This window comes from Eufriesea mexicana, unplaced genomic scaffold (genome assembly GCF_001483705.2).
Source record: "Eufriesea mexicana isolate 0111107269 unplaced genomic scaffold, ASM148370v2 scaffold10389, whole genome shotgun sequence".
Classification (NCBI taxonomy): Eukaryota; Metazoa; Arthropoda; class Insecta; order Hymenoptera; family Apidae; genus Eufriesea; species Eufriesea mexicana.
In genome coordinates this window covers 100,545-128,443 of record NW_016918048.1, presented here as the reverse complement: position 1 = coordinate 128,443, position 27,899 = coordinate 100,545, and the positions used below count along the sequence as shown (strand labels likewise).

General features: G+C 37.7%; 1 protein-coding gene across 1 annotated transcript in view; it reads right to left on the bottom strand.

The window, feature by feature from the left end:
* Positions 1-2,068: 2,068 nt before the first annotated feature.
* Positions 2,069-27,899, bottom strand: part of LOC108553440 (potassium voltage-gated channel subfamily H member 5) — a 102,521-nt gene continuing 76,690 nt past the window's right edge. The window contains exons 4-7 of the mRNA XM_017908333.1: positions 11,201-11,424; positions 7,099-8,260; positions 5,901-6,374; positions 2,069-3,329 (exon numbers count right to left, since the gene is read on the bottom strand). Of these exons, the coding sequence (XP_017763822.1) occupies positions 2,727-3,329; positions 5,901-6,374; positions 7,099-8,260; positions 11,201-11,424 (2,463 nt within the window). The 3' untranslated portion in view covers positions 2,069-2,726. The remainder of the gene's footprint in view (positions 3,330-5,900; positions 6,375-7,098; positions 8,261-11,200; positions 11,425-27,899) is intronic.

The window sequence follows — 27,899 nt, the reverse complement described above, 5'->3', positions numbered from 1 at the left end:
CCGCGTGTACGTGTATATGTGTATATGCGTGTATCACTTCGTCGAAATTTTCTTTTTACTCTTCGCTTCATCCGTCACACTGCAATTACCCGATATCATCCTATCCCTTTTTTCGATCATGCTACATCGTTTCTCGTTAAATGATCTCAATGAAAATGATCGCATAAATAGAGAGAGGGGTTGGGGCGGGGGAAAACGAGAGGCAAAAAATTCGAATTTCTCCTTTTTTTTTTTCGTGTTTTTTTTCCTTTTTTTTTTTTGTTTTTTCCTTTTCTGGGAATGAAAAATCACGTAAACCCTCAATCTACGGGAAAATTTGTGGAATTCTTAATTATCGTCTCGACATCGTGAAATTAAAATCGTCCACTTATAGTTACATGTATATGTACATATATATGTGTGTCTTGTTTGTGTACGTGTATTCGTATGCATATGCATGTATATAGATATATCTCTTCCGTAATAACAGATTTTATAATTTATCTTAGTATTCGTTATTTAATTAACAATTATCTCGTGAAACGATATAGAGGTACGTATTGCTCTGTAACAAAAGAAAGAAAACATTCATCGTGTTTCACGGAGAATCGGTAACAAGTTCGTATTATAGTTCGTAGTCGCTAAGGCAGACAATGAAAAGGATAATCGCGTGAATCCGATCTTCGATCAACTTCCTTTTTCTTCTCGCGAAGTTTCGGCGTAGAACGAGAAAACCCGACGCGATATCGTTAATAATTGATTATCGTCCGTCCGGTGTACACGATTACACATTTAAATAGGTGCTTAACGTTTTATAGTTCTATATATCCCAAGTATAATATCCTCTCAGGCACCTGTGATTATTTACAATACAACTGGATAATCGAACTGAAATTCCAATTTTAAGCGAGTAGTTGACGACAAGGATCTATAATGGAATCATCCCGATCTTGGGTCTCACGATTTCGATTATTACCGGTAATTTAACAACGTAACCGGGGGGAAAAGGATGATTAATGACGAATCGAAGAAACAATCTTTCATGCGCCGAGAAAAGAATATCGTTAATTAATTGTTAATCGTTAATCGAAGTTTCAGCGATTCAAAATTTCGACCACGATGGACCATTATCTCTACGAGTGATTCCTTGCAGTTAAGAGGATACCTATACTTAGCCACTTATTGTGCCTATCAGATGATAAAATAAGTTAATCGATTGTTCGAGTCGAAACTGTAATCTATAATTTGCGCGTGGACAAGAGAAACTCCGTTGAAATCCGGGGAAATTAGACTGCAATAGCTTGAGGAAGTGGGACAGGGGGCAAACTTGTTCGTCACGTGAAAACATTGTCGTCTGAACCCTTAAAAATAACGAGTGTAATTGCACTTTTCATGCTGCTTCAAGATATCCTTCAAATCCACGAGCAAATCTCTGCGTAGAAACGAAATTCCACTCCGTTTAGCGATTTCGGATAACCGATAATTTCCATTTCCTCGAGTATGTGTACGAGTACGTCGATTGCCGATGGTTACACGTTTACAAATTATTGGGAAGCGAACATATTCGTGATTCGTTAAAGGATAATTAGGTGAAGCTAATGTAAATTAACCGTAATTTGTACCATACACGCGATATTTCACGGAATAAATATTGTTCGCATGGCCGCGAGGTCGTTCAGGAAGTTTCGGCATCGTCGGGCCGATTTCCGGCTTCTGCTTAACCCTTTGACATCGGGTTTGTTTAAAGAGAAACGTTCGCTTCGAATTAATAGCAAATTTCCGGGGAAACTTGCGAATAAAGTCACTTCTCACCGAGTGATCTCCTGATTTAATCAACGTTCTAATGTAATACACCGTGAATGCAATTTCGCGAAAACACTCGGTAGCTTGGTATCCATAAACATCGGAATATTCGTTCGTATCGCAACGTAATATACGTAAATTTCGTCTGGTCTCCTTCTAATAAAGTCTTCGTATTGACTAGGTTAGATCAGGCTAGGTAACAGTTTCAAATTAGATTAGGTCTACGTAACAATTTCAAATCGCTACGAGCTCGTATCGTTGCTCGCTTAGGAGACATAGACGGGTATGACCGAATTTCGCTTTACTTCTCCCGGAACGATATCAATTCCCTTTATTCAACCGAAACGATCGGCGTAAAACTTCAGCGTCGTTGTAACCTTGAAACCGCTGTCCGATATTGCCAGATAAAACGGGAAACTCTCTCGAAAGATAAGAGGATCACGATCTTCGGATCAGGGAGCGAACAAGAACGGAAAAACAGAGGAGAAAAGCAATATATGGATGGTGAAAGGCTTGCCAAGAATAAACCTCTGGTACAAGCACGAAACCGGCGTATCTGCGTGTGTACGTGTGTAATATGTATGGGTAGGTGTGCACAGAGAGGGAGTGCGACTAAAACGCGATTTACACGTGTATTCATGACGTCCGAGGCTTTAGACACGCGTGTACCCTCCTCTCACGAAGGTCGCATATTTTGGCCCACGAATATCGACGCGACAGAAGACCAGGATCATAGAAAAGGAACGATCGATACCTAGGTTAACGGATCAGGTGTTTTACATCATGGTCTCCCTACAACTGGTCATGCTATCGAAGTCTATCTGTAAGTAAGGGCAATCGTTCTCGCAGAGGGTGCCAGCGGCAGCAGCCGGGCTATTACACCAGCCCTCGCAGTGCAAGGTGTTCGTGAGGTAACACAGTACGTCTAAGATCTCGTTAATGCGCTAGGAGCCCGAGTTCGCGTCCTCGCTGCTTCTCCGCCTGGCCTCGAGTTCCTGAGCCAGCATCGCCACTTCCCAGTTATTGTGACCTTCGCGTCGCACTTCCGTTTCCTCGTCGTCGTCACCGTCGTTCTCGCTGTCGCTTCTCCCAGCTCTGTCGTCCGATTCGTCCTCGGACCTGCTGCTCTCGCTGTTCGACTCCAGGTCAATCGCCACTTCGTCCTTCCACAGACTCTGCGGCACGATCGAGCTGGGCAGCTCTTGCAGTTCCAACGTTTCCTCCTCGGAATGCTCCTCCCAGGATCTTCTGTTGTGAGAGCTCGACTCTGTGGATGGCGACGAGTGCTTGTAGTGCGACTGCGTGGTCAACACAGTGTCCACCGAACCGTCTCTCATGAACGGGTGATCCTCGCGATCGTCGTCCAGGTCCTCCTCTAACGAAGCATCGTGCTCTGTGCTGTCACCCAGCGACTCGTCCACGTTTCGAGACTCCCTCGTTTCCAGCTCTAGTATCCTTGCTTGAAGCTGAGATATTATCTCGTCCCGCTTGCGGATCTCTAGCTCCAACGAAGTGAACTGGTGCTCGAATTTCGTCTGCATGTCCTCCTGGAATGTTATCGGTATGTAGGCATTAGTTAATTTCGAGCAACCCGAGTGGCGCGAGTTCTGAGTTTACCGAAGATTACCACTGTAATGATGGTATGATCTCGGTGGATTGCAATTTCTTCCAAGTGATTCCATGATCATTTGCTTAAGAATTTAGCACGATTTTAAACTGGCTTTAAATACCTGCGATTCGAATATTTTTACTCAAAGCATTCTTTCGTTCAATTCATTGTTACAGTAATGCAGATTCATAGATTTATTTAAGCTTCTATTTAAGCTTGGATTTTCGTTTTATGGAACAACGTTTGGATGGTAAATCACTGTTTACAGTACAAAGTGTAATTCTGTCGTACATACAGGGCTAAACTTAGTATCATTAGACGAGCACAGTTGTGTATTTCGTTACAAATTTGTTTGCTTAAATTTAGCCGTGATAGTATTCGTGCATGCGGATTTTCAAATTCTATCTTCTCGGAAATTAAGTGAAACGTGAAAAGATTTTATTCTATATTTCTTCGAAATTTTTTCACGAGGAATCGCGTCACGCTCGCTTTTACACGTTACGTGGCTGGATCCTGTATATTTTCAATGTTTTATCAAACAAAATTCAAATAAAATTTTCGCGACCAGATCTCTCGCTTATCTCTCGCTCGTATGGAAGTTGCTTAATTCAAGACGTGGGTATTTCAAATGGCACATGATTTCGCACGACATGCAGCACCGATGTAAATATTGCAATCGCTCGACGCGAAATACCCGCGTTCGCGAATAGGGAAATTAACGGGATGTGGATGTCGTCGATTAAGCAGAGTATGCTAACGAGCAATATATTACTGATTTGTAAACAGGGAATAGCATGCAAATAGAACGAGGTTATAGGTGGTCGCGATGCAAACTTCTTGCGAACAGAGTGTACGAGAACTTTGCGTCGAGCAGCACCGAAGCCGACAACTTCGAAGCCAATATCTTTGAGGAAAATTACAGGAAACCAAGGAATCTTCCAGGACCTTCCCAGGAAATGCTCTTCTTCCAAGCGTATCTCTTGACATTCCTGGATCTCGTCGAGTTCTTGAAAATTTTCCAAACCTTCATCAAGTTTGACTCTATCGATTCTTCCAAATGAAAGACTACGTTCCCGATATCACGGAATTTATTTGATTTCCATGAGGAGGAATATCTCAACAGGTGATAACGAGGATGATTTAGTTTTATCGACTGGACCTAAATGATGTCACGACATCTTTCTGTTTTATGAAGAGAAGAGGACACAAGTACTTGTTTTACTTTATGAGAAATACACAGGATACCTATTTAGATATTTTCCTTTAGATATATGTCCTATAGTCTCCTGTATTTTAGATACCTATGTATGTAGGAATGTCAATGTCAATTTTCACTCAATTTTTACAGTTGTTAGAAGTTCAAGCGTTCACCAATGGACACCGTGGTGCCACAGGAGGAACCGTGGCCGTTTATACATGTAGGAATGCTAGGATTTGAGAGTATATTCAAGGGAACACTTGGGTCTACCTAGCTGATGATAGACAATAAATAACAGCCTAGGGTTTAGGCCCTATGTTCAGGCTGACGTCTGGAGTGCACGTGCAAGGACGACTGACCGCGTGCAAGGATCGGATGAACAGGATATTTGTAACTGCATCAAGTGCGATCAAGGAGCGAAAGTTAGGAATGTGTCTGAGTGTTTGGAGTACCTGGCCCATCAGGCCCAGGTCGCAAGGGAGACGAGTGAACGAGAAAGAAAGCATGCGTAGGAGAGACTAGGTTTAAATAGGGTGCAGGGGCTGTCTTAAGACTGTCCTTTACGGAGTTTGAAGAAGAGTTGACGTGAGAGTGTTAGCTGCGTGATCATATCAGTTATTAGTCTAGTCTTTTAGTTTATACCTTACTCCGAAGTTTCCTTTAGCTCGTAATAAACCATCTCTTATTCCTTATATTTGCTAATCAAAAGTATCCCGACATGTAGTTAAGTTCTAGCTATTACGGTTGCCACCAGTTTTCCCTTTTCCTGTATATTTATTCATATTTTCTCGTAGACGTATACAAATTCTGTGCACATAATCCTGTATAGGGTTCTCTAGTGTTGCCACCAGTTTTCCCTTTTCCTGTATATTTATTCATATTTTCTCGTAGACGTATACAAATTTTGTGCATGATAGTGTAAGAAAAGAGGAACACTTGTCATAGGCTACTAAATTGCAACTAGAAATCAAGATTCGATAGAATACTTCGCTAACCAAGCATCTTCATAGATCTCTCCTTCATAGATTTCGTTCTTTGACATTAACCTTTTCCCGAGATTAGACTGCGTCTAAAATATCCCAGTTCCTGCTATCTTGCTGAACAAACGATCCCGAAACTCCTTCTTTTACCAGTCTCTGTTTCTCAAACGGAACATGGATATTCATCTCCGAGTGAAAGTCAGCAAGCATGAACTGTACATTCCGTACGAAATTTAACCCAAACTGTCTGCTCGGAAGTCTCCCGTGCGACGACAGAGAGAATAGAAAAATGAAGGACAAAGAGAGAGAGTGAAAAAGGAGAGAAACTCACCAGACAGTCCTTAACGACTTCTTTGATACCAGACACTAGCTCCCCCAAGTATTCCTCTTCTCGTGGCCGAGATACCATTTGCAGGATACCTCCGCTGCCCAAAGGACGGAAACTGAGTTTATTGGGCGGTGGCAGTGAGGCCTGCTCTTGGGAGTCGGACAACTGAGACCCAAGCTGATAATTAGCCGGGATCTGCTCGGACGGTGGGCTCTGCAGCGTGTACTTGTTAAACGTCACGCTCTTCGAGAGCTTCGAGTGCCGCGCCGCGTAACCTTCTATGGTCGGTGCTCTCATCAATTTCCTCAATTCGGCGGTGGCAGCCTCGCGATCCGGCGTGCTCGTCGCCGAGGTCTCCGAGCTTCCGGTTCTGCTGCCGGCTGACAGTTTCTTCAGGATGCTCTTCAGGTTCCGCCTTTCCAGCGTCTCGTTCTCCGGTGAAAGTTGATCCGTGGGAGACATCGATGCCATCTGATTCTACAAAGCACAGCGTTCTCACAGCATTTCCATTTCCTACTGAAATAGGACATGTCTCGTAAAAATAGTCAACCAGGGGCGAAATTATTTCCTAGTTTAAGCGTTAGAGAAAAGGGTAATACGAAGTTAGAGGCGGATACCCTGCATATGGAAAGGAGTATGATGGAGCATTTCCACCTGAATGGGACGAAGCAAGCAAATCGAGCGTGCATAATGCAGAAACCGAATAGCAGAGCTTCCACGTGCTCGATTGAACATATCGGCGAAGTTTCCGATGACTGGGGACCGGTATTAACTATTAGCCAGCTAAATACAGCACGAGATCCGAGTATAATACAGTGGGATCTAAATTCGTCGCGAGAGGATTCATATCTCAACGTCGATCAACGTTATGCTCAGTTCCGGGCCGAACTTGCCCGTCATCCTTTCAAATTTCCAATCAAAATTTCCTTCAAACTCACCATCTCGATAACCACTATATATCTCCTAATCCATCGATACTCCAGTCTCTCGTTTGCCAAACTGATTAGCTCCAAAAAATAGATAGCAGATGTGTCAGTTACAGAAAGTTAGGCAACGATCGAATGGTTTGAATTCGAAATTTAAAAAGATTCGGAAAGTAGAGTTAATCATTTTGGCTTATAGTCTGGCTCAGTGCTCGATCGACTGGATTCGATAAGGAAGAACAGGAGCGAAGATTCTCCAACAGCTTCGACTCGCATACCTGATTCAGTTTCTCCAATTTCCTAGCGTATTCGATCGCGCATGCCTCCGAGTGGCTTCTCGTCAAGTTGCCATCGAACACGATCTCCGTGTTTTCCCCGCAGTCCAAACTCGAACTCCTAACCGCTTTCTCGAGTTCCGCCAATTTCTGCCTCTCGTTAAGTATCTTCAGCTTCTTGACAAACGGCAGACCGCAATACTCTGGCGACAGATCGTCCACGGAAGCGTACATCTTGGTCTGCTGCTTCAGATGCACCAGGCTCTGTCTCAGCTGTATCCTCCTCGACGGTGGACTCCTTTGAGGCGAGTTGTCCTTGTTGGATAACGAGGCATCTTTGAGCATGGCCCACGGCTTCCTCGCGATCGAACCATTGGTATTCTCCGCGTTCGAGGTGGTCGGTAATTTAACAGTCTGTTCCACGGTACTTTGGACAGAGGGTTGCTTCTGAAGCTGTTTGGCAGGTGGTTTAGGCGACTGTTCCTGCGACTCCTCTGGTATGCTATTCTTCGGAAGCAGAGGCTCTTTGGGCACTTCCTTCTCCGCTTCCTTCGCTTCTTGCTCGTTCTTGGCCTTCAGCAGCAGTATCCTCTGGAGGAACGGTAAATTCGGGTTCATCGGGTTCAGAGCATCCGACGGTGGTTGCGGTTGCTCAGGCGCTTGCGCCTGGGTTTCCATGAGGTTCCGACGTTCCTCGCGTTCTTCTTTCTCTTTCAAGAATCTTAATCTCGTGAGCAGAGGTAGACCAGCACCCAAAGGAGACACGGGTGGCTCTTGAACGTTCGACGTGGCCGCGTCTTGACTGTCGTCGATCTTCTGTTGCCTTTTCAACGTTGGCACCTTCGGTGTCAACGGCTGCAGTTCCAGGCTCTCCTCGGGCCTGGTGTTCCGTCTGCTCTTTCTCAACGCGTTTTTCAGGCCCTTCACGTCGCTCTTTAGCTTGTCCACGATTCTTTTGCCCGTGCTGTTGTCCGACGAATCGTGGCCAGGTGACGTTGGCTGTCGGGACGCCCTGGCTACCTTCTGCGCCTCCATCAGACGCTTCCTTCCGAGGTTCTGGAGGATCTCCTGAGCCTCCGGGTAGTCTTTCATCGCCGCTAGAACGTCCTCGCGGGAGAGGCTGAACAGTTCCGAGTAACCTACCGAACGAACGTCGGCTGTGCGTCTGTAATTTTGAGTTCATCTTGTTAGACTTGATATCCGTTTTCACGCGGTGTATGAATTTATTTGGACTTAGTACAATCTTAACCCTTTGCACTTCATTGAGTAGCTGAAAATTAGTTATTCGATTTTCTTCTCATCGATGAAACTAAATAAGTGTCTGAAGCTGTTATACGAATAGGTTTACGGATATTTATATTTTTCTTGTTAAAATCTTCTTGCTTTGTTACGTTTTCCAGATATTTCTCATTGCAAACTCGTGTTAGGGGTGAAAATATTCTTCGAGTGCAAAGGGTCAGTTTGAAAGTCAAATTTTATGTCTTTACTTATGTATTACGAGTTAGTAATTGCAGTATTGACACGATCTTGGCTTATTTCTTATTTTTATACGTCTGTGTTTGTTGAAGAAGCTGGTAATAAATTTACCACATTCTTCGAGAAATTTGGAGAATTTACAGAGAAGAGTGGATAATAACCAGGTATCAGATGACAATGACTACAGGAATGAACTCCGTGTACATATCAATTATTCCACGGCAGTTGTACAGTAACTTCATTCCGCTTTCATGAAATTAATTATGCTATTAGTTTTTGTAATCGAGTTAAGCTCGAACTCGAAGTCTTCGGGGCCAAGTTTAAGAAAGTTCATCTCTGGCCCGTGTCTCTGCATCGGCAACCATGAGGGGGATAAGTTGGAAATTAAAATATTCTATGAGACATCGACTTGCTGTGACTCGCGAGTTAATATTCTGAAAATAATTAGCGTTATCCTCGCTGTTAATTCGTCTGGGAATGAAATTAGAGTCGTGGGGACATTTATTCGACGATTCTATTCAGCTTCGTTACATCTGAATTCCTAATGAAAATTCGCCAAAATGGCAGAGACAATTCTTCAAAGAAATATCTGTGACATCGCGTTCTCGATTTTAAAGATACGAACAGTTGAAGCGGAGAGCTTCATTATCAATTTGATGATTGTAGAGATGGAATTGTTCAATTTCATGGAAAATATGGAAAGGCGAGACGGAATTTGAGGTAAGTGCGTTCGGAGGTAGCGAACGATGAAACAAGAAAGTAGGACGAGTTATATATGTGTGTCAGGGTTAGAAGGCGAGGAAAATAAAAAGCTGGAAGGAGCTTTCATCGACTGCAGTTTTCGACTATTGCCGCATTTTCATCCAGTTCAGCTCTCCGCTCCACGCATAAATTTCTCAACGTTTGGATTCATGTGACGAATAAAATGATCGCGCCACTTACGATATATCTCGTAAAACTTTTGCTACGATCATTCGTTCGAGGACCAAATTTTCTTAAAACTTGTTCCGCTTGTCAGCAGGTAACGTGCTTCGAATTCCATTTGAAATTTTATATCGCGCCATTGGTGGTCTTATCGTTGAAACGTTGCTCGTTCAAGACATTCTAGCATATTGAAATGAATTTAACCCATTTGCATCATGGCTTTACTTAAGGTGCCGTGTTCAGGCATCAGCGACGTTCAACTGACGACTAGCCCGTATCACCGCGCGCGTATCAGCTCTTACTTATAATGGCAGTTAAAAGGATTTTCACGACAAAAGTAAAACTTGTTAAGAATATAATGAACCGATGTAGATGAGATGCTCACAAAAGGGATAAAACGTGATCTGTGGTATATGAAAAATATTCAGCAACTGGTAATGGAAAAAGTCAGCTCGCGGATTATTCCGCGCTCGGTGATAGGCGACCGTCGTGGCTCGCGGAATATTCCGCGCTCGGTGATAGGCGACAGTCGTTGCTCGCGGAATATTCCGCGCTCGGTGATAGGCGACAGTCCTGGCTCGCGGAATATTCCGCGCTCGGATGCAAATGGGTTAACTTAATGACATCATTTTCAAAGAATTAATAATAACCAGGAAATTTATGATACTGATAAACGAGATGTCCTTTTTAATTTTTTATATACAATTATCCTTCGAGTTGTTAGTTAGAAAGATGTTTTGGATTGTGCTTACTATATTTGGAGGACATGTCACTGACGAAGCAAGGATAGGTCGAATTTTTGGAAATATTTGCAAATCAACATTTAGAAACTAAGTTTCAAATGGCAATAAATGGCTCTGACTGACTTTAAAAACTCAAAGTTTCGCAGATTCGATCAATTTTCGGGACACGTTACACTTTTAGCTAAATGAAAGTACAGTCTCTTCAACGAAGCAGCAAAATCTCGAACTTAAGTCCTCTTAAACGAACAATGTTCTTCGAAATACTGTTTGAAATATTTTTCGAAAGCAATAGATCAAAATTCCTATCGAATTGTTACAGTCATTACAATTCAATAGAATTTGACTGAAAAATTCAATTATATTGACATTTTCGATTAATATCGTGGTAGGCTAATTTTTTTACATAAATAAGAGAGGAAAATCCTATTGAATTGTTGTAGCCATTACAATTCAATAGAATTTGATTAGGAAGTTCAATAATACTGACATTTTGGACTTATATCGCGGTGAGCTGGCTTTGATCTTAAATAAGGAGGAAAAACACTATTGGTTTCCAGTAGCCATTGCAATTCAATGGAATTTGACTAGAAAGCTCATTTATATTGACATTTTCGAGTGATATCGCTGTGTGCAAATTTTACACTTAAATATAGAGGAAAGTTTCTATTAGTCTGCTGTAACCATTGCAATCCAACAGAATTTGGATAGAAAGTTCAATTATATTGACATTTTCGACTTATATCGTGGTGAGCTAATTTTCTTACATATATAGGGAGGAAAAATTCGATTGGTTTGCTATAGCCATTGCAATTCGACAGAATTTGAATAGAATGTTCAATTATATGGACATTTTCGACCAATACCGTGGGAAGCTAATTCTTTCGCATAAATAAAAAAATTTAGATACTATTTGCAAGTTAAATTAATTGGAGATAGAGCAGCAAGTGCTTGAAGTTACTTACTTGTTTAATCCGTCCAGATTAAGAATTCCAATTTCTCCAAAGAAGTCTCCGGCTTTCATGGTGGTTAGAACTCGCCCCGTTTCGCTGATCACCTCTAAAATTCCGTCGGCTATTATGAACATTTCCCTAGCCACTTCCCCTTTACGACATATCGAGTCACCAGGAGTGAATATGTAAGCTTTCATCTTCAGCACTAGATCGTGCAGAAATTCCGGCTGACACTCCTAGAAATATAGATCAAGGATCAATATCTATTAATTTATCCAATCCAATAACAATGTTAATTAAACAGTCTCGATTAAATAATTCTGATCGATAGAGTATTTATTAATTAACCCTTTACACTTGACAGGTAATTGTTAGTCCTTGGTCAGCAAAATGATCACTGAAGATCGCTAATCCGTGTCAAATTAAATAACAATATATACGCGAAATATATTTTGGAACAAAATAATTCCGTAACATGATTAATAGACGATTTCTTCTTATGTTACTATGGAAAAAATTTCCATACTTCTTCTCGCTGGTTCCTTGAAACAATTTTTAGCAAAAGGATCCTCGAATGCAAGGGGTTGAGTAGTAATAGTATCTGAAAGCTGTCAATGATTGACAGACTTTAAGAATTTGTGGATGTTTATCATATTCCGTGTTGTTTTTGATATTTTTTGGAATCACGGTACTTCAAAAGCAGACGAGAAGTGAAATATTTTCGCATAGTAGTTGTTATTAAGGCGAATGTAAATTATACAGGTGGTATTACCGTGCCGATGTCGGAATTGTAAATTCCGCCAATGTCAGGCTTGAATTAAGATGGATCGTGGACGATATACACAGATCCATCATAAAGTATATTTGAAGAAACTCTGAGCTTTGATATAGGAAAGGTTAAACTCTGTCTCGATTCGAAACTCGGTTCGAATTTGAGAAGAATATCAGTTTCACGAGCTCGACATGAAGAACTTCGAGGATTGATCCACGAATTAATGCGGAATTTAATACATCGGATAACATGTTGATATGTCAGTAGCATTGTTACGATCAAATATCATAAATTCGAATTTTGAGACTGATTTAAAGCGAGTTTCATCCGGATGAAATATATCTTCGGAAGTTCAGCTCCCTTATGTACCTACGGTTTTACAAGTGTTAGATCAATCATATCGACATTTTCGATGGCGAGGTTACCTCTATCGTTCATCTCTTGTCTACTCTATCGAATTTCATCCGTCTGAAATGATTTTATTGACAGAGAAAAGTGTCAGATAAAATTGCTTCCTCTACCTTTGACATTAAACAGCTGCTCTAGAGCTATTAAACGGTAGAAATCAGTCAGATATTCTTCTTCTGCAGCTATTGCAAAGTTTGGAGCTTCGGAGAGAATTAATATTGACTTTTATTCCTCAAATCATTTTCATCCGGACACTTTGATTTTATTATTATCTATATAATATTGTTACGGATCGCATTTGGAACTCCTCTACTATAAATTCGATCACTGGATTGCCGAATAATTCCTAATGTTCACGACGTGTTATTATTATTATTCACGACTGGATTGCCGAACGATTCCTAATGTTCACGAATTAGATTAATCCTGAACGCTGTCAACTTAGCGGAGGACACCCCTTTTTATAGTGATCAGTCACGATTATTCTTTGCTCAAATATTCTACTAGGTCCTGGATTACTATTTTCCGCAAGTTATAGTTCGTTCTTGATACTAGGCCCAGTACAGGGTGGACACAACAATAAAAATAACAATAATAATTAATATAGATTATTATCTGTGTAATAACACATACTACCTATACGTGCAATATCTGGACAGGTATTAGGCTCGGTACACTCGTTGACTGTAATTCCAGTGTTAATCAGTTTTTAATATTCTCCAGAAAATTCGACTTTGACGGTGATCCCGGTAGATTAAACTGTGATTCAGGGTGCCTTTAATTTTTCATTACACCGAGTCACCTCTCTTTGTTCGCTGGATCCACAATAGGCCTCGTTAAAATACGATGAAATCGCGGCTAGCCACCATATACGCGATCACGTAAATACAGTATAGCGGGCACGATATGGTAATGAAAGGACATTAAAGGTTTGATGCCGTCGGCTTCATTCAGGCAAACGGCAGCGGCAATTAAAAGTCACATAAATGTGCCAATTACAGACGATCGTAATGATGGGTTGTAAAAAATTGTTTTCCCTTGTCCACGAACGTTTCACCTGCGACCTCTGTCTGTATGCGTATTTGTGTGTGTGTGAGCGTCACGATTGTAGTTACATTTTCATTACGCGAATGCGACGTGTTTTATCGTAGAAACGTGGACAGCGGAAAAATATTCGATTTCTGGGAAATGATATCCTTCGTTTGCCAATTATTTTTCCTTCTCGTCCTTTTCTTTCCTTTTTTCCATTTCTTTTTTTTTGCTCACGAAATGATATATGCACCACGAGAATTTATTGTAATTCTAGAATACTCGACATCGCAATTTCAAATATTTCATAAGAAGGAACGTTTGTGGAAAATTGCGAGTGATTTCTTGTTGCGTTTTCGCGTATGTTCTTCTTCGTGTTCGTATCAGATTCCTCGAAGTCGTCGATTTTAATATCGCGACGCAAAGCGGAATTTAAAATCTCGATAAGAAAAGAACGTATTTTCCCCACTTCGTAGATGTAATTGAATAATTTAAAGCAGAAAGGAGAGATATTATAATAGACTTTGTTAAGATGAAACACGGGTTGATTCAGAAGACCTAGTGACCTAGAAAAACAACCGGTTGCTCCAATTATACGATGATTTTTGAGTCTGGTTAATTAATTTGACAATTAACCAATTTCTTTGTTGTGATAATTGTCAGAAGTATAGAGACCAGTGAGGACGACAGAATGTCATGAATCGAGTTGTCACTTTAATCTTTATCAATAAGTCATTATACATCGACAACTTTCCACGTGCATGAAAAATGATCTTCGACTCTTAAGTCAAAGGCAATTCGCAGAAAACGCGGTGCAGAAATTGTTCGAATTATTTTCCTATTAATCCTTTCACCCCATTTCTGTGGAATTTAGTACTAATAACTGATAAATTATTACAATTGTATTAATTTTTAATTAATTTCAATTAAATTAGTACAATTATTTCGAATATTCCGAATTTATTGTAATTGCTCGTTAATTCGATGTAATTTGCCCGTGTACCGTAAAACGGGTACGGACACTATGCGTTCTATTATTTTATTTTCGAGGTCATACGATAGAGTATCTTCACGCATATTAGCTGGTATGATCGCATACGCAAAGTGACTGAAATTAGCATCCCTCTTATTGATTCCTTGAGGACGACCTTGTGGTTTCTGCTCTCGCACAGGATATAGGGAGGCGGGGTTCTCGTTGAATATTAACGGATGCTTGTCGTCGTTAAACGTACACGTATGCGCATTCGTGCATGCTTGTTAGCCATAAATAAATATCGAGAGAGCAAAGGCGTGACGTAATTCATTCAGGTATCTAGCCTTTCGTTTCTTCCACTTCTCGAAAAATTTTATTCGCACATAGCTGTGCATTCCCGTACAAGCCACGTGCAATTATGCCAAATATTTATAATTATTATAATTAAATAATATTTATTCGTAATTCATTCGAAGACTTTAGCCTTTCGTTTCTTCTTTTCCTTCTCAAAAATTTAATTCACATATAGCTCGGCAAGTATGTACAATCCACGTACAGTTTAAAATGGGGAAAACGAGGATTCTAATTATCAAACACAGTTCTTCTCGAATATTTTTTAACCGCGAAGCTTAATACTTTTTAAGCAATTCAGTTGAAGATACACAGAGAAGTGCTGATGTTTCACTTGGTTTAATCTATCCTTTCGTCACGCTAGAGAGCGAATATTTATGGTAAAGAGGTATAGGTCAAAATTAAGGTGGAATTATGGGTAGTACTTTATAATTAATTTTAATATTCACGAGATATTCTCTAACCTAAACTTTATTTGTTTCAGGTTCGGCGCTTTTCGTCCTGGCTGAAGCCACTATAAACACCAGGAGCTGTAGGACTTCGTGCAACACTGAAGAACGACTTCCATAACAAAGAGGTACCAGTTAAAATTAAGGTAGTATTATTGCAAATACGTTATAATTAATTTCAACATTCGTGAAATATTCCTAGAATTAAGCATTACTTGTTTCCAACCTGAACGCTTTTCGTGTTAGCTTACAGACCCAGCACGGACCCCAGAAGGACTCCTAGGGCACGAAATGATCTAACAGAAATATCGAATATTTCTGGATTCTTGAAATAACTCTTAAGTGTATTCTCCATTTTGCAGAAGCAAAAATTATTTCGACGGATTCTCATCGATCCCAAGCTGTTCACGTTACAACCTTGCCCGCTCTTTCGTTACTGTTCAAACGTCAAAGGTCAGAACACGCGCAAGTTACCTAACCGTGAAGATTTCCTCTCATAATTCTCGTCCGCCTCGGCGAACAACGTCGGGAACAAACCTTAAGTGGGATTTCGAACCAACTTCTTTTTATACCCTCTCTCTTCCTTTCCAGGCCTTTCTTCGGACCTGTTCGAGATGGCGCGGAATCGCCTCCGGATAATGGAAATTCTTCGGATATTATTTCGACGATCGAGCCCGATGCTTCTCTTCTCATCCCTTTGGCGAGCTAAGACCTCGATTCTCATCCTCGAGGCTCTTTTCGTGACATTTCGCGGTTTCCACATCGCGACCAGACAGGCGAACCTGCAGCCGTGACAAACGGGCGCAGCTTTTGCAGCGGATGTGCTCGAGCATCGCAGGAAATCGTCCTCGGCGCTGGCCTTATGGTGCCAGACGTATTCAATGCCAGCTGGTTGCTGAATCTGGGACGATCCGTGACGTTCCCGTTGTGTATCAGCGAAGTATGTCACGTGCAAGGCTTGAAAACTGTTATAATATTGATTCCGGATCGTCGAGACGATCTCAAAGAACGGCTATTTTCTCTTGCCTTTATGAAGAATGCAATTGACGGAGAGATCGAGTTTTCGTACGGTTTTAGTAGCTTTTCGGACAACTTTTTCGGGTTTATTCAGGTTTCCAAACGGTCATTACCGTGGATTTGTGTACAGTCTTGCAGGATTATGGAGAGATCAACAACTCAGATAGAATTAAGATACTAGTATATATATATAAGTAGTAAGATTTATGTCGAAACGATCTGAAAGAATGGTTATTTTCTGTTGCCTTTATGAAAAATGAAATTGGTGAAGATATTGAGTATGGTTATAGTTTTAGTATCTTTTGAGAGATTCACTTATATTTTGTATCAGTTAGTATTATTGTTATTGTGTGTGGTGTGTGTACAGTTTTGTAAAATTTAGGATCGTGTAGAGGAGCAATTTGAAAATTGAATAGTGAATAGAATCGAGATAAAAATGTATCTGTGGTAGTATTCATGTGGAAGTAGTGTTGATGTTGTAACAGGTATAATACTATTTTGGTGCTTCATGTTTGTTTTGGATAGTGTCTTCATGCAACTGGTATTAATAATTATTTCTGAACCTGCTTCAATCCATAAGCATCAGTGTTTGAATATTATCTGAAGAATCCTTTGAATAAATCCTAGAGAAATTAATCAAAAATTTGGTAGCAATATTTTATTTTGTAATTTCTAACTTTCATTTCGTATACTTTGTTTGAGTATATTACATACATTAAATAACAATCTATAATTGTTATTTAGAAAATCATTTGAAGAACTTTGAAGAAGTCTCAGGTGACTGGAATAAAAATTGCTTTGTATTTTATAATCTTTACTATTTGCATTTTAGATGATTGTATTATGTATGTACATCGTTCGACAAAGTTTGAAGAAATTCTAGGGTAATAGGATTAAAATCTTAGACATAATTCTTTATTCTGTATTTTATAACGTTTGATAATTTTAGTTGGCAAAGTATGCCACGTATAATGAATAAAAATGACCAGCTGTTATCTAGGGTATTATTTGCAGAAGTTTGGTGGAATCTTAAGTAATGAGCTAGCAGGAAAGTTTAGTCTCAGGAAAATTGAACGAATATTTTGAAGATGAAGCTAGGTGCACGATAAGAGGCAGATACAGGAAGATGTTTCTTTCATATGTTGATGTAGTTTAATATCCCTGCAAGTGTGAATGTGTTATTAATCATGTCTATCTTCCTTTGAATTCGAGGTTTCAAAAACGAGAAAGAACATCTCGATGTTGGGCAAAGAGATTTGAAAAAAGGACGAAGAGAACGTATCATAATGCAGTATACGATTTCACATGGTGAAATGGTTTTGTAATGTACATAATACGTATGAGGTGTAGTGTCGTTGCGTAATTTAAACTTGTACATAAAAGGGATACGGTGTATGAGCAATAGCTGTAGTTGAAGTTTCGTAGTGTGAGTGGAAGTTCGTTGTAAAATAGAATCACGAGGTAAAACTCGTGGCAACCAGGAACAAATTTGCGAATTATTGTAGTTTCGTGCGGTAATGGTCGCAACGCTGTTTGCGGTTTCAAACTGTTTTTGATTGTCACTAACGTGTTTGATACTTTAATTTGTCATTTTAAAAGCAATGTTCTTAATAGACTCCTATCGAATCCGATTTTAATTTAAAAAAATGTTTCCATCCAATTTTCCATTGAAATTATTTCTCAAATTGTTAACAGCTTCGTGTGTGTTGTTATAAAGAGCATAAATGAGAAACTTTTACGTATTCAGAGGAAAATATTACAAGTCTCTTTACAAATTTATATTCAATTCCTGCTTTTTAATGAAATATTATTGTAAAAATCATCAGTAGTAAAACATCTATATGGTGTCATCTAATTTAAGTTCATGATAAAATTTCATAGGTGTCATGCTTCTCTGAGTCGCATTTTCCTATTTGTTTGGAGGAAATTATAACAATCTAGCGAGAAATAATTCTCTTTCTCCTGTGATGTCGCTTTAAATCAAGTTAATATCGATTAGCAAGGATTTCTGACAGAACTAGATTCGACCTCATTTTTCCATGTGCATCGTGGTTATTATTAGTTTCGATAAAATTAAGTTTGCCCGTACATCGACAAAGGCTACGATTTTAGTTCGCTATTTTCGCACGAACCGCGATATCTTATGTCTTTTGTGCTCTAAAATTAGTTTAAGTCACCGTTGTTTATTTTAAAGCCGGCTTCGGCTACTTACGAAAAATGAGTTTTGCAAGAGGAACAAATTTAGAGGGAATATGTAAATCCAACGCTGAATGCTATTTACATTCATAAAAGTTTAGCCGATGCATCTCGTCATGAATGATTTATGGATTCTCTTTACAGGTGACAATAATGCAACCATATTTTTGACACAATCCAAGGGATATTTTAAAACAGGTACTTTCAATTTTAAGCAGCCTGGTCTCTAGAATATCTTATCATTCTAACCTACCAAAATATTTTTTTAGATTGTTTTCAAATGAGATGGATAATTGAATATATAGTGCAATCAAGTTTGGGAAAAATGGCGACTCGTGGTTTCTTTGAAGAAGGATCAGTGAACACTGAATTAATAACCGACAAAAATCGTTCGAAACGATATTCAGGAGCACGTCTATGAATATGTTATTCGATGTCAGAGGTCGATAACGAACTTAGAAGGTAAAGAAAATAACGCGTATCCTATACCACATAAAATTAAATTCGAAATCTCTATCAAAGAATCTCCATCAATACTTCTCAATCTTTGTTCACATATACCCGTACAACTGTTTAAAAACCACATTTAGAAATTTTAACGATAAGCATCCTAACTGAATTAAAAAAATGTGCAACATAAGATTCTCCAAAAAAATATTCAATTATTCTCGTTTTTCTACACGCACATTTTTCCAAGAATCGCTTTTAAAAATACATCATATCAGATCATCAAAAATTCAGAATATTTCTCTTCGTTGAAATTACTATGTTTCATTAGCCTAAAAATTTGAGAGGGTACACACTTCGGTTTCATTATCGCTGACAAAAGATTTTTTTCTCCCCAAAGTCGAGCATCTATTTTCACGGAGTATACAGAACGAGCTTATTCGAAGCGAACGGTTTCCGCTGTTGCAGCCGGGGCATCATAAATCCTTTTTTCCCTTTTTTTTTCAACCGTGAATCATGGCTCCCGAAGAAACGTTCGATCACATTAAGCAAAGTAACGCGTTTCACGGACGTCCAGTAACCTGATTTACTTCGCTCGGATGGCATCACCCGCGTCGCCATTTTTCCTTACCGTCAACGGGATCCAATAATGTAACAATGTAAGCCAGGGACACCGTGTCTGCTTCTGCCATTCCGAAAACAAATTTTTTTTTTCACTGCCATCGGACGTTGCTCGATCCTCTGCGGGGATTACGAGGAAAAGTTCCTTCCCCTTTGTCGCTGAACGAAGGATTATCACGGGCGAGAAGTTTCGCGACCTTCGCCGCCATCTTGCGAGTTTCGCAGTTTGTCGCACGTATCGAGAATTTTCTTGGCAAACCCTTATCCCTTCGTCGCTTCTCTGCAAAACCCTTTACATCCTCCTCGTTCGTTTTCCATCTTCGTGCGATTCCTTTTACGTATATAGGTTGCAGTTTGTGGAAGCTTGTTAGCCTTGGTAGTTTGATCTAATTTCTTCCCCTATTTCTGCCAAACTGGATGCAGTAGTCGAGGTAAATTTTGTTCTTGATCTGCCAAAATGGCAAAATAAATTTCACATTTTGAGTTCTCCTGTTTAATGATTTTCTGAAACCTTTTATGTCTTTTCTCCTTCATTTTTAGGTCTTATATGATTTCATTTATGCGTGTATGATGGAGTTTGAGGAAGCTTGTTAGTCTTAGAAGTTTGATTTAATTTCTTCACCTATTTGTGAGAAAGTGGACATAGTATCACAGGTAATTTTTATTTTTAATTTGTTAAAAACGTTGTTTAAATTTATTATTTGGAATTATGAGTCTTCTTGTTATTAATCTTCTGTGGATATGATAGCTGATCTTTTCTGGTGCTACGTGTAAAATTGTAGATAATTATTAATCATCAGAAATTTACTTCAGATCAATTTATAAATTCAAATAACACACGAGTGTTTCTCAAGATCATAGTATGTTCTGGCATAATTAAAAGCAGGTTACACTACGGAGGATGTAGATGTCGAGGTGTTGTTACAGAAGGAAATCGCAGACGGTCTAGATTGCTCTGTAAAATGCCCCATTGAAACTGTTAATATCGTAGCCATGATGAGACAATAGAACCATGAAGTTAATTCACGGTACTGTTCATGTTTTAGCTAAATGAACTAGTTTACTCGTAACCATATTTTGTATCTGTGCATTTGCAACTAGAAGCTTAATATGTTCGTGACTTCAACATTGTTTCATGAAGAGAACAGTCGTGCGATTATTACTATGCTTCGTAGAAGGCGTGTAATAAATCTGTGGTATTTAAGTGATATTCCAGTTAGTACTGGAAGTTCGTTCAACTCGTTCAGGTTGTTAAGCATGTTAATGTCGGTTGACAGAAGTAGAAGAAGAAGAGCTGCTATTGTGTTCGTGTTTGCTTGTCCTGCTTCTCTTTTAGAGAACTGTTCTAGACACTTTAGGACGTACACTGTTGGCCAAAAGTTTGGGTTTAGCGAGTGTTTCATAAAATCCAGAAATTAAAACGAAAGTCATTAAAAATTTTGTTAGAAGCCCTGAAACTCTGAAAATTCTGACCATGCGAGGAAGCTTGCTGTTTCTATCATTGATTTTAAATTAATTTTCGAATTAGCAGGATTTTTTGTATTGTAGGTGCAAGTGGGAGAGTGATTCTAAATGCAGACGTACTTACTTTTGTCAATTATCAGTTCCATCAATTTTTCGCTCGAAATAAATTACGGTTATTTTTATTTCAACGTGTTATTAAATTTTTTAAATATTTAAATTATAATATTGGAATAAAAATAATACTGAATATATGACAATTTGATCTTCATTGCGTTGATCTTCATCGATCGGAGTCGTAAGTCGCGAGCTGTAAAACTCGGAGTATTTAAATAATAAATAATTCGAACTTTTCCAGATTTATAATCAAGGAAGTCCGTAACTTTGATAATTACATAAAGGACGGTGTTTTCCATGCACGTAGCAAGCTCATTGCTATTCACTTGAAACAGTTGTGCAACATTTTGTACCGAGTTTATGTATGACCAGAACGAGCAAAAACATCTTCCCTGTACGAAACAGGAATATTAATACTCGTACGAAAATTAATATCGATGAACTTATCACGTACCGTCTGTCTTGTAATTTCGTACTTGGCCGAGACGGACTTTTATTAATCTGGAAGGACGTCCGAATCTTATTCCCTTTGTCAAGAGAATACGTCTGTCAGAGCTTTGCCTTCTCTCCACCAGTGCTTAAAAGATTTCCATGCACAGAAATATTTTCCACTTTCCACGGTAGAAGCACAGACAGCTCGAATTAATTTCGCTTTTCGCTGCGATCTTATTCCACCAACTATTGTGTTTCCTCTTATCTGTGACCGAGCAACGTGTTAATTTCAGTCAATTAACGCTTCCAAAGTTATTTGCATCGCAAGGTGTCATATTAAAAATAATTTCCTTTTGTTTTATTATCCGAAAACAGAGTACCTTTTCATTAAAAAATGTAAAAGATTTTTCGTCGTCTAGGAGTACTTGATACTTAAAATTTTTGAAAAATTTGGATTTCACTGCAAAATAGTGATTGTGCTAGGTTTCGTTTATTTATGTTAATTAATTATACTGATATTATCTATCGTGATATAATATTCGATACCTAGAAACTAATACATTGGTATTTTGTGTGACCGACATAATCACAGGATTAAAAATATAGAATTAGGTTTAAATTAAATTTTCCTTTATCTCAAAATTATAAATAATTTCATCCTCGTTTAAAATCATAAAAGTTTCGATATTTTCAGCAATCTCTTACATTTTGAGGATATATATTTCTAAGAATTTACGAAGTTTATATCTGTTCGAAATAAACAACTTCTTCATGCATCGAATATTCGATTAAGACTTCGCGTTACCAATTTCCGTTATCCTATTCTGATCACAGTACAGCAAACATCAATTTGCTACCCTCCATCCCCTTTCGTCCCTTCGATATTAAATTCAGCCCTCACGTCATCGTTAATTCTACTGCGACAAAAATGTGTGCCATTACCTCTTCGTGCATGTACATTTTCCTCACTTTCCCTTCTTTTTTATTCATAACAACGGGGAGGCGAGGAAATCTCAGTGGAACCATGACGATGTCGAGTGCTCGGAGTTTATCGTCGTATCGGGAGATACGCGAGTAAAGATTCATGGTTCACGAGTAGTATCCTCTTTCCTCTTCGATGTGTCTTCCCAGGTTGGCCTCTTTTCGCTGTAAATCGCTGCTGGGCGCGAGGATTACAGCGAGTTTCTGGAAATTAGGCTGTAGATCCTGTTTCGCGTCGGGGGTGAGACATTCGCTGCCGTTCAACGTCCAAATGCACTCGTTGCACTGTATTTCGTAGGACGAGGAAATATTCCATCCCGCCTGCAGAGTTTCTATGCACGAGGTGTAAAGATGGAAGTTATTGTTCATTTTTATTTTTATTTTTGTTCCAGATTTATAGATGGATGTTTTACTATATTTTGTTTTGAGTAATTCTGGAGTAAGTTGCTTAGTTCAGTTTAATATGGAAAGTAGTGTTTTACGTGCATTAAGTATGTGTTAGTGACGAGGAATAATTTTTATTTAAATTTTTGAAAATATAGAGTAGTGGATAATATAGCTGTGCTATGTCTGGTAATTGTTGGGTTAATTTTCGTTTGAATTTTTGGAAATATAGATATTTTAGAGGCGAGAGTTAGGCTAATATTTATTTTCATTTTTGAAAGTACAAAGAAAGGGAAAAAGAAATTGGGGTGTAAATTTTGTTAACTCTTTCTATATATCTGGAATAGAGGAAAAAGAATGAAAATTAGGTTACGAATCTCGTTTATAAATTGTAAAATAGATTTTATGATATTAATGACGATAATCTACTCATCATTTGCGACACTGAGTAGACTGTGAAATTAGATAAGGCTTGCAGTAGATTGAGAAATTGATTATATAGCGAGTTTAAAAACATTTCATTCAGACACCATGAATAATTACTATGCGTCGAATAATTGGATTTATCGTGATACTTGATTTCATCAGAATAAAACAGACTTTTATCATCGTTCAGGATTTCCGCAGGTCTGATGCGTCTCTTTTGAAATTCTAATTTCTTCTCGGCGGATAGGGGCTGTGAATGTCCTGCTTTCATTTTCTTCAGATTACTTGAAAGATTCTCGTGTGATTTCTTTACCATGAAAATACTACAACTACGATTAATTGTATTTCTTCCTTCGAGCTTATTTAAAAAAATATTCAATGAATCCTTAGTAATTAATTATTATCTAAACTTTACTCGTATATATTTCATATGTAGGTACATACATTTACATAATTTCATAGCTTTGTATTATTTATTAGAGAAAATAGCAAAGATGAATATTATTCGTCATTAATATCATAAAATTATAATATTATTCGTCGATGTTATCTTTATATTATATATTATATTATAAATTTCTAAATTTAATTCACATATATTTCACACATATTCTCGAATAATATTATCCTTATTCTTCAGGATAAAAATATTTGAAGATAAATAAATTTCCGTTTCATGAAATTTGGTTGTAGGGATATTTCGATATTATTAAGAAATTTCTTTGGAAAGCAAATTGTTCGACATCTAAAAATCCGAATATCTTCTCTTTCATTCGGATTTCTTCACGCCACATTTTCTTCCGCAATATGACCAAGTTTTCGTATCTATACGCGCCTTGCAACTTATTCTTCCCGATCTGCTCCTTTTACCTCCCCATCTTCGTAGTTTCGAAGAAAGATCTGTTCACGACTGAGAAATTTTTGTGTCATATCAACCCAAGTTTTGCCATGTTAGCTCGATGCAACGGAACAAATTACGATGTTCATTGCAAAGATAAAAATATATTTATCTTTTGCGCAACTCCTGCAAACCCTGCGCAATTTTTTTCCTTTTCATCCCTAACTTCTCTTCTGATCACGGAAGAGAAAGTCTCAAAAATTAAAATTGGGGAGACAATTCTAAAAGTTATTAATTACGACTGAATCATTAGTCGATTAAATAAATCGTCAATAAATTACCTGCAAGTCGTTGGTAATAAATTATCGTGAAAAATTAGATGCTAATACGTGGTTTGCAAAATTGTACGTGTGTGGTCGTATTTGATAGAGGATATATCGAAACCGGGGAGGAAATCAAAGGAAGTATTTACGTTCGAGGTTAATTGCATCAATGTCTGGTACGACATGATTAAATTCGCGATCTGTCATTGGCCAAGGCTGAACAGATTTCGCGTTAAATCGAATTCGCAGTGCGGCTAGTTTGTTGTGCAAGTCACAGGTTAACAATCACACGTCCTCTGATTTTCTAATCTAATTTCTTCGGTTTCCATCCACTGACAAGTTTACCATATTTACCTTTTAATTTCTACTATCCCACGAGCGACTGATTCGAAAAATTTCGCGCCACGCGAATTTCTTTTTAATCTTTTTAAAAAATCTGTTTATTAATAACAGTAATTTAAATTCAGTTCTCCTAAATTTTTTAATTTAAGATTTCTCGAAATCTCGACGTCAAAGGGAAAGTTCTAAGAAATTCGGATGTTTTAAATTAAAAATAATAATATAAATTTGTGAATGTTATTTCATATATTATTAGTGAGAGTAGTATCATAAAAGTACGCTATACTTGAGTATAGATGTAATACAAGGAGTTAGCTTGGGATTGTTATATTTACTATAATTTTTAAGGATTAATCGTAATTTTTCTCATCGATATATTTTGTTTCCTTTCGATCATAGTCATCGCGTATAATGACAGATGTATATGAAAGTATACTGGATTTTTGATAAATTTCATTCGGTGAAATTTCAAACAAAAAGTAAGTTATTTATTAATTGTATCAAATTGGTCGACCGGTCTTCAGTTCTTAGGAATGAAAAATATTACGAATCTGTTAATTGGAATTTCATGTAGCCATTTATACGATATATCCAATTCGTCGTTTTTTATTATTTCACGAGCGAATAAAATGGCTGAGATTAATTTCTAATCGAGATTCTGATTCTTATTTATCGGATTTGTATTTACCCTGGTGAAATTTTATCGAACGTTCGACTTGCCGAATCTGCTATTGTGCTTTTATTGCCTGAACTGCTGCCAAGCAGCATTCCAGTTGTATAAATCGCGTGCGAATATGAGCTTAAACGACTGAGAATCAGTGAAACTCTTATTATTCGGTTATACCAGTCATTCGAATCGTTTTGTCCTGCAACAATCGTGCACGCGGGTTATAAATTCGTAAAATGATTTTATGTGTGTCATAAAACGCATATGGAATCCAAAAATGGTATTATCATTCGGGTTATGAATGATCTAGTATACACTAGGGGAAATCATCGTATGTTACGATGAAATTGGGGAATATTAATTTAATCACACGGTATGAGATTTCTCGAAAAATTTCGTGCACGAATTTTATAGATTTATAAGGTATATATGGTGTTCTCTTTATGGGTAAATAAATTATAATAATTAAATTTTTGATGGAATTATTCGAAGATCATTTTGATAAGTTTTGATTAGTGGATACTATTTTAAATAGGAATTTCGTCGTGTTCTCTTATGTATTTGGTAGATTTAAATTTACGAATTTCACTGATTAAAATCGGGTATTTAAAAATTTATTTGGACGGGTAACGAGGATTGTCATTTTCAATAACTATAATTAAGCAACGGAATGGATTTTGGAACAAATTCGAGTACCGGAAGATTCGTTTATTGTAATTGAGATAATCACAGTAAGCTATGGCTTTGAAAGAGGGTTAACATAATTAGAAATAAATATTATAGTAATTAAAGATTGAAGTTCCAATGCAACTAAAAACAATAGTTATAAATATAAATTTAAAGATTAGATTAGACTAATATTCTTAATAAATATAAAATTAAAAATAAATATCTTTAAATTGGGCCTTAAATTACTATTTAAATCAAATTAAATTAAATTTAAATCATTAATTAAATGAAAAACAATTTTTTTAAATCCTGCAATTCAAATTTCGCTGATTTATTCAATCTTTGAACAGTGTTTTCACGATAATTCACTCCTGCATGATGAGCTTTGAAGATTGTGCGCGTTGAATTTATCATTGTCCCGGAATATGTCTCGGGAATTTTCACGGCGTTCGCAGACATTGTTTGAGTCGGGTAGGCTTGAATAATTTCACTGAATTTTCGATCTCGATCTGTATCAGACACTAATTGGAACCGGTTTAGAAATTCAGAAACCCGTTTCGATTAAAAATGATGGTCAATCATGCTCTTTATCGCCCAAACTATAACATCATTTAACAAGCATATCACAATCGTTCTTTTCCTAAATCTGCATAAATCTCTTTAGGTTAAATTCCCTCGTTATTTCCATAAAATTCGTACCACTCTTGATATTATTCCTATTTTATCCCTGTACTTAATTGTACTCTTTATTAATTTACTCTGCCAATGAAAGGATTCGACAATTTTTATTCGAATAAAAAAGTATTTTTGGAATAGTGAATAGGGGTATTTAAATTTTGTCAAGCTCAATCCGAGAATAATAATTTCTCCACTGCGTTCGCGAGATTCAATTTCAAATCACTCTGGTTTGGTTAAGGAACTTTTGGAACAGGTAATTCGGGTTATTACGAAGGAAAATTATGTCGGATCAAATATCGAAATTTTACCAAAACTTAAAATTTCGCTTCGAGTTTCTCGTTCGATACGAGATTCGCAACCTTTGATCTGATCGATCCTTCGTACTGATGTAATTAATGTTTCTCGTTTTTCAGTGAATGGATTTCCATTATGTCTCGGATAAAGAAAGGAACTTCAGCCTTTGTTGCGTCGAGATGTCTATCCTGAGAACCGTGTTTGGTAAGTAAACTTTTCCGATGTTTCTCTTTCCATTATTAACATCCACTCGCTGCTCCCATCGTACTCTTCGTCGATGTGACAGTAACATTTTGAATTTTAATTTAATACTGGAACTATCGACTTGTGATGCCTGTCTAATTAAATATACACGATCATAATTCGATGCTATAATAACAGAAATAAATAATCTTGTATAATCGTGCTTTTATAGTCATCAAAAAGTTTGTCAAAAACACTCGCATATTTCCACTAATTAAAAAAAAGAAATCAGAAATCCGCAATTTTGACGAGTTTCATAGTTCCAATGTTAAAATTCAACGAAATATTCATATTTTTTATTCCTTTCAGCGAAATTTACATGATTGTGTTATGTTCCTGTTAATGTTAATATTTTCTTTATCTTTTTAGCAAGTTACCAAATTAATTTTGGATTGGTAGATTTTCGAATTAGGTTCGTCGTAATATTTTCTATATCTTCCATTTTCCATTTCCGTACTTGTCAAAGTAACACAAATTCCTATATGACAGATTATTCAATTTTGTTAATCAATTTCACGTCGTATTTCGTTAATTTGTGAAAACGACAGCTTCTAACGACAGGTTATTAATTAACGCAATTACTCTGTGTATTTACA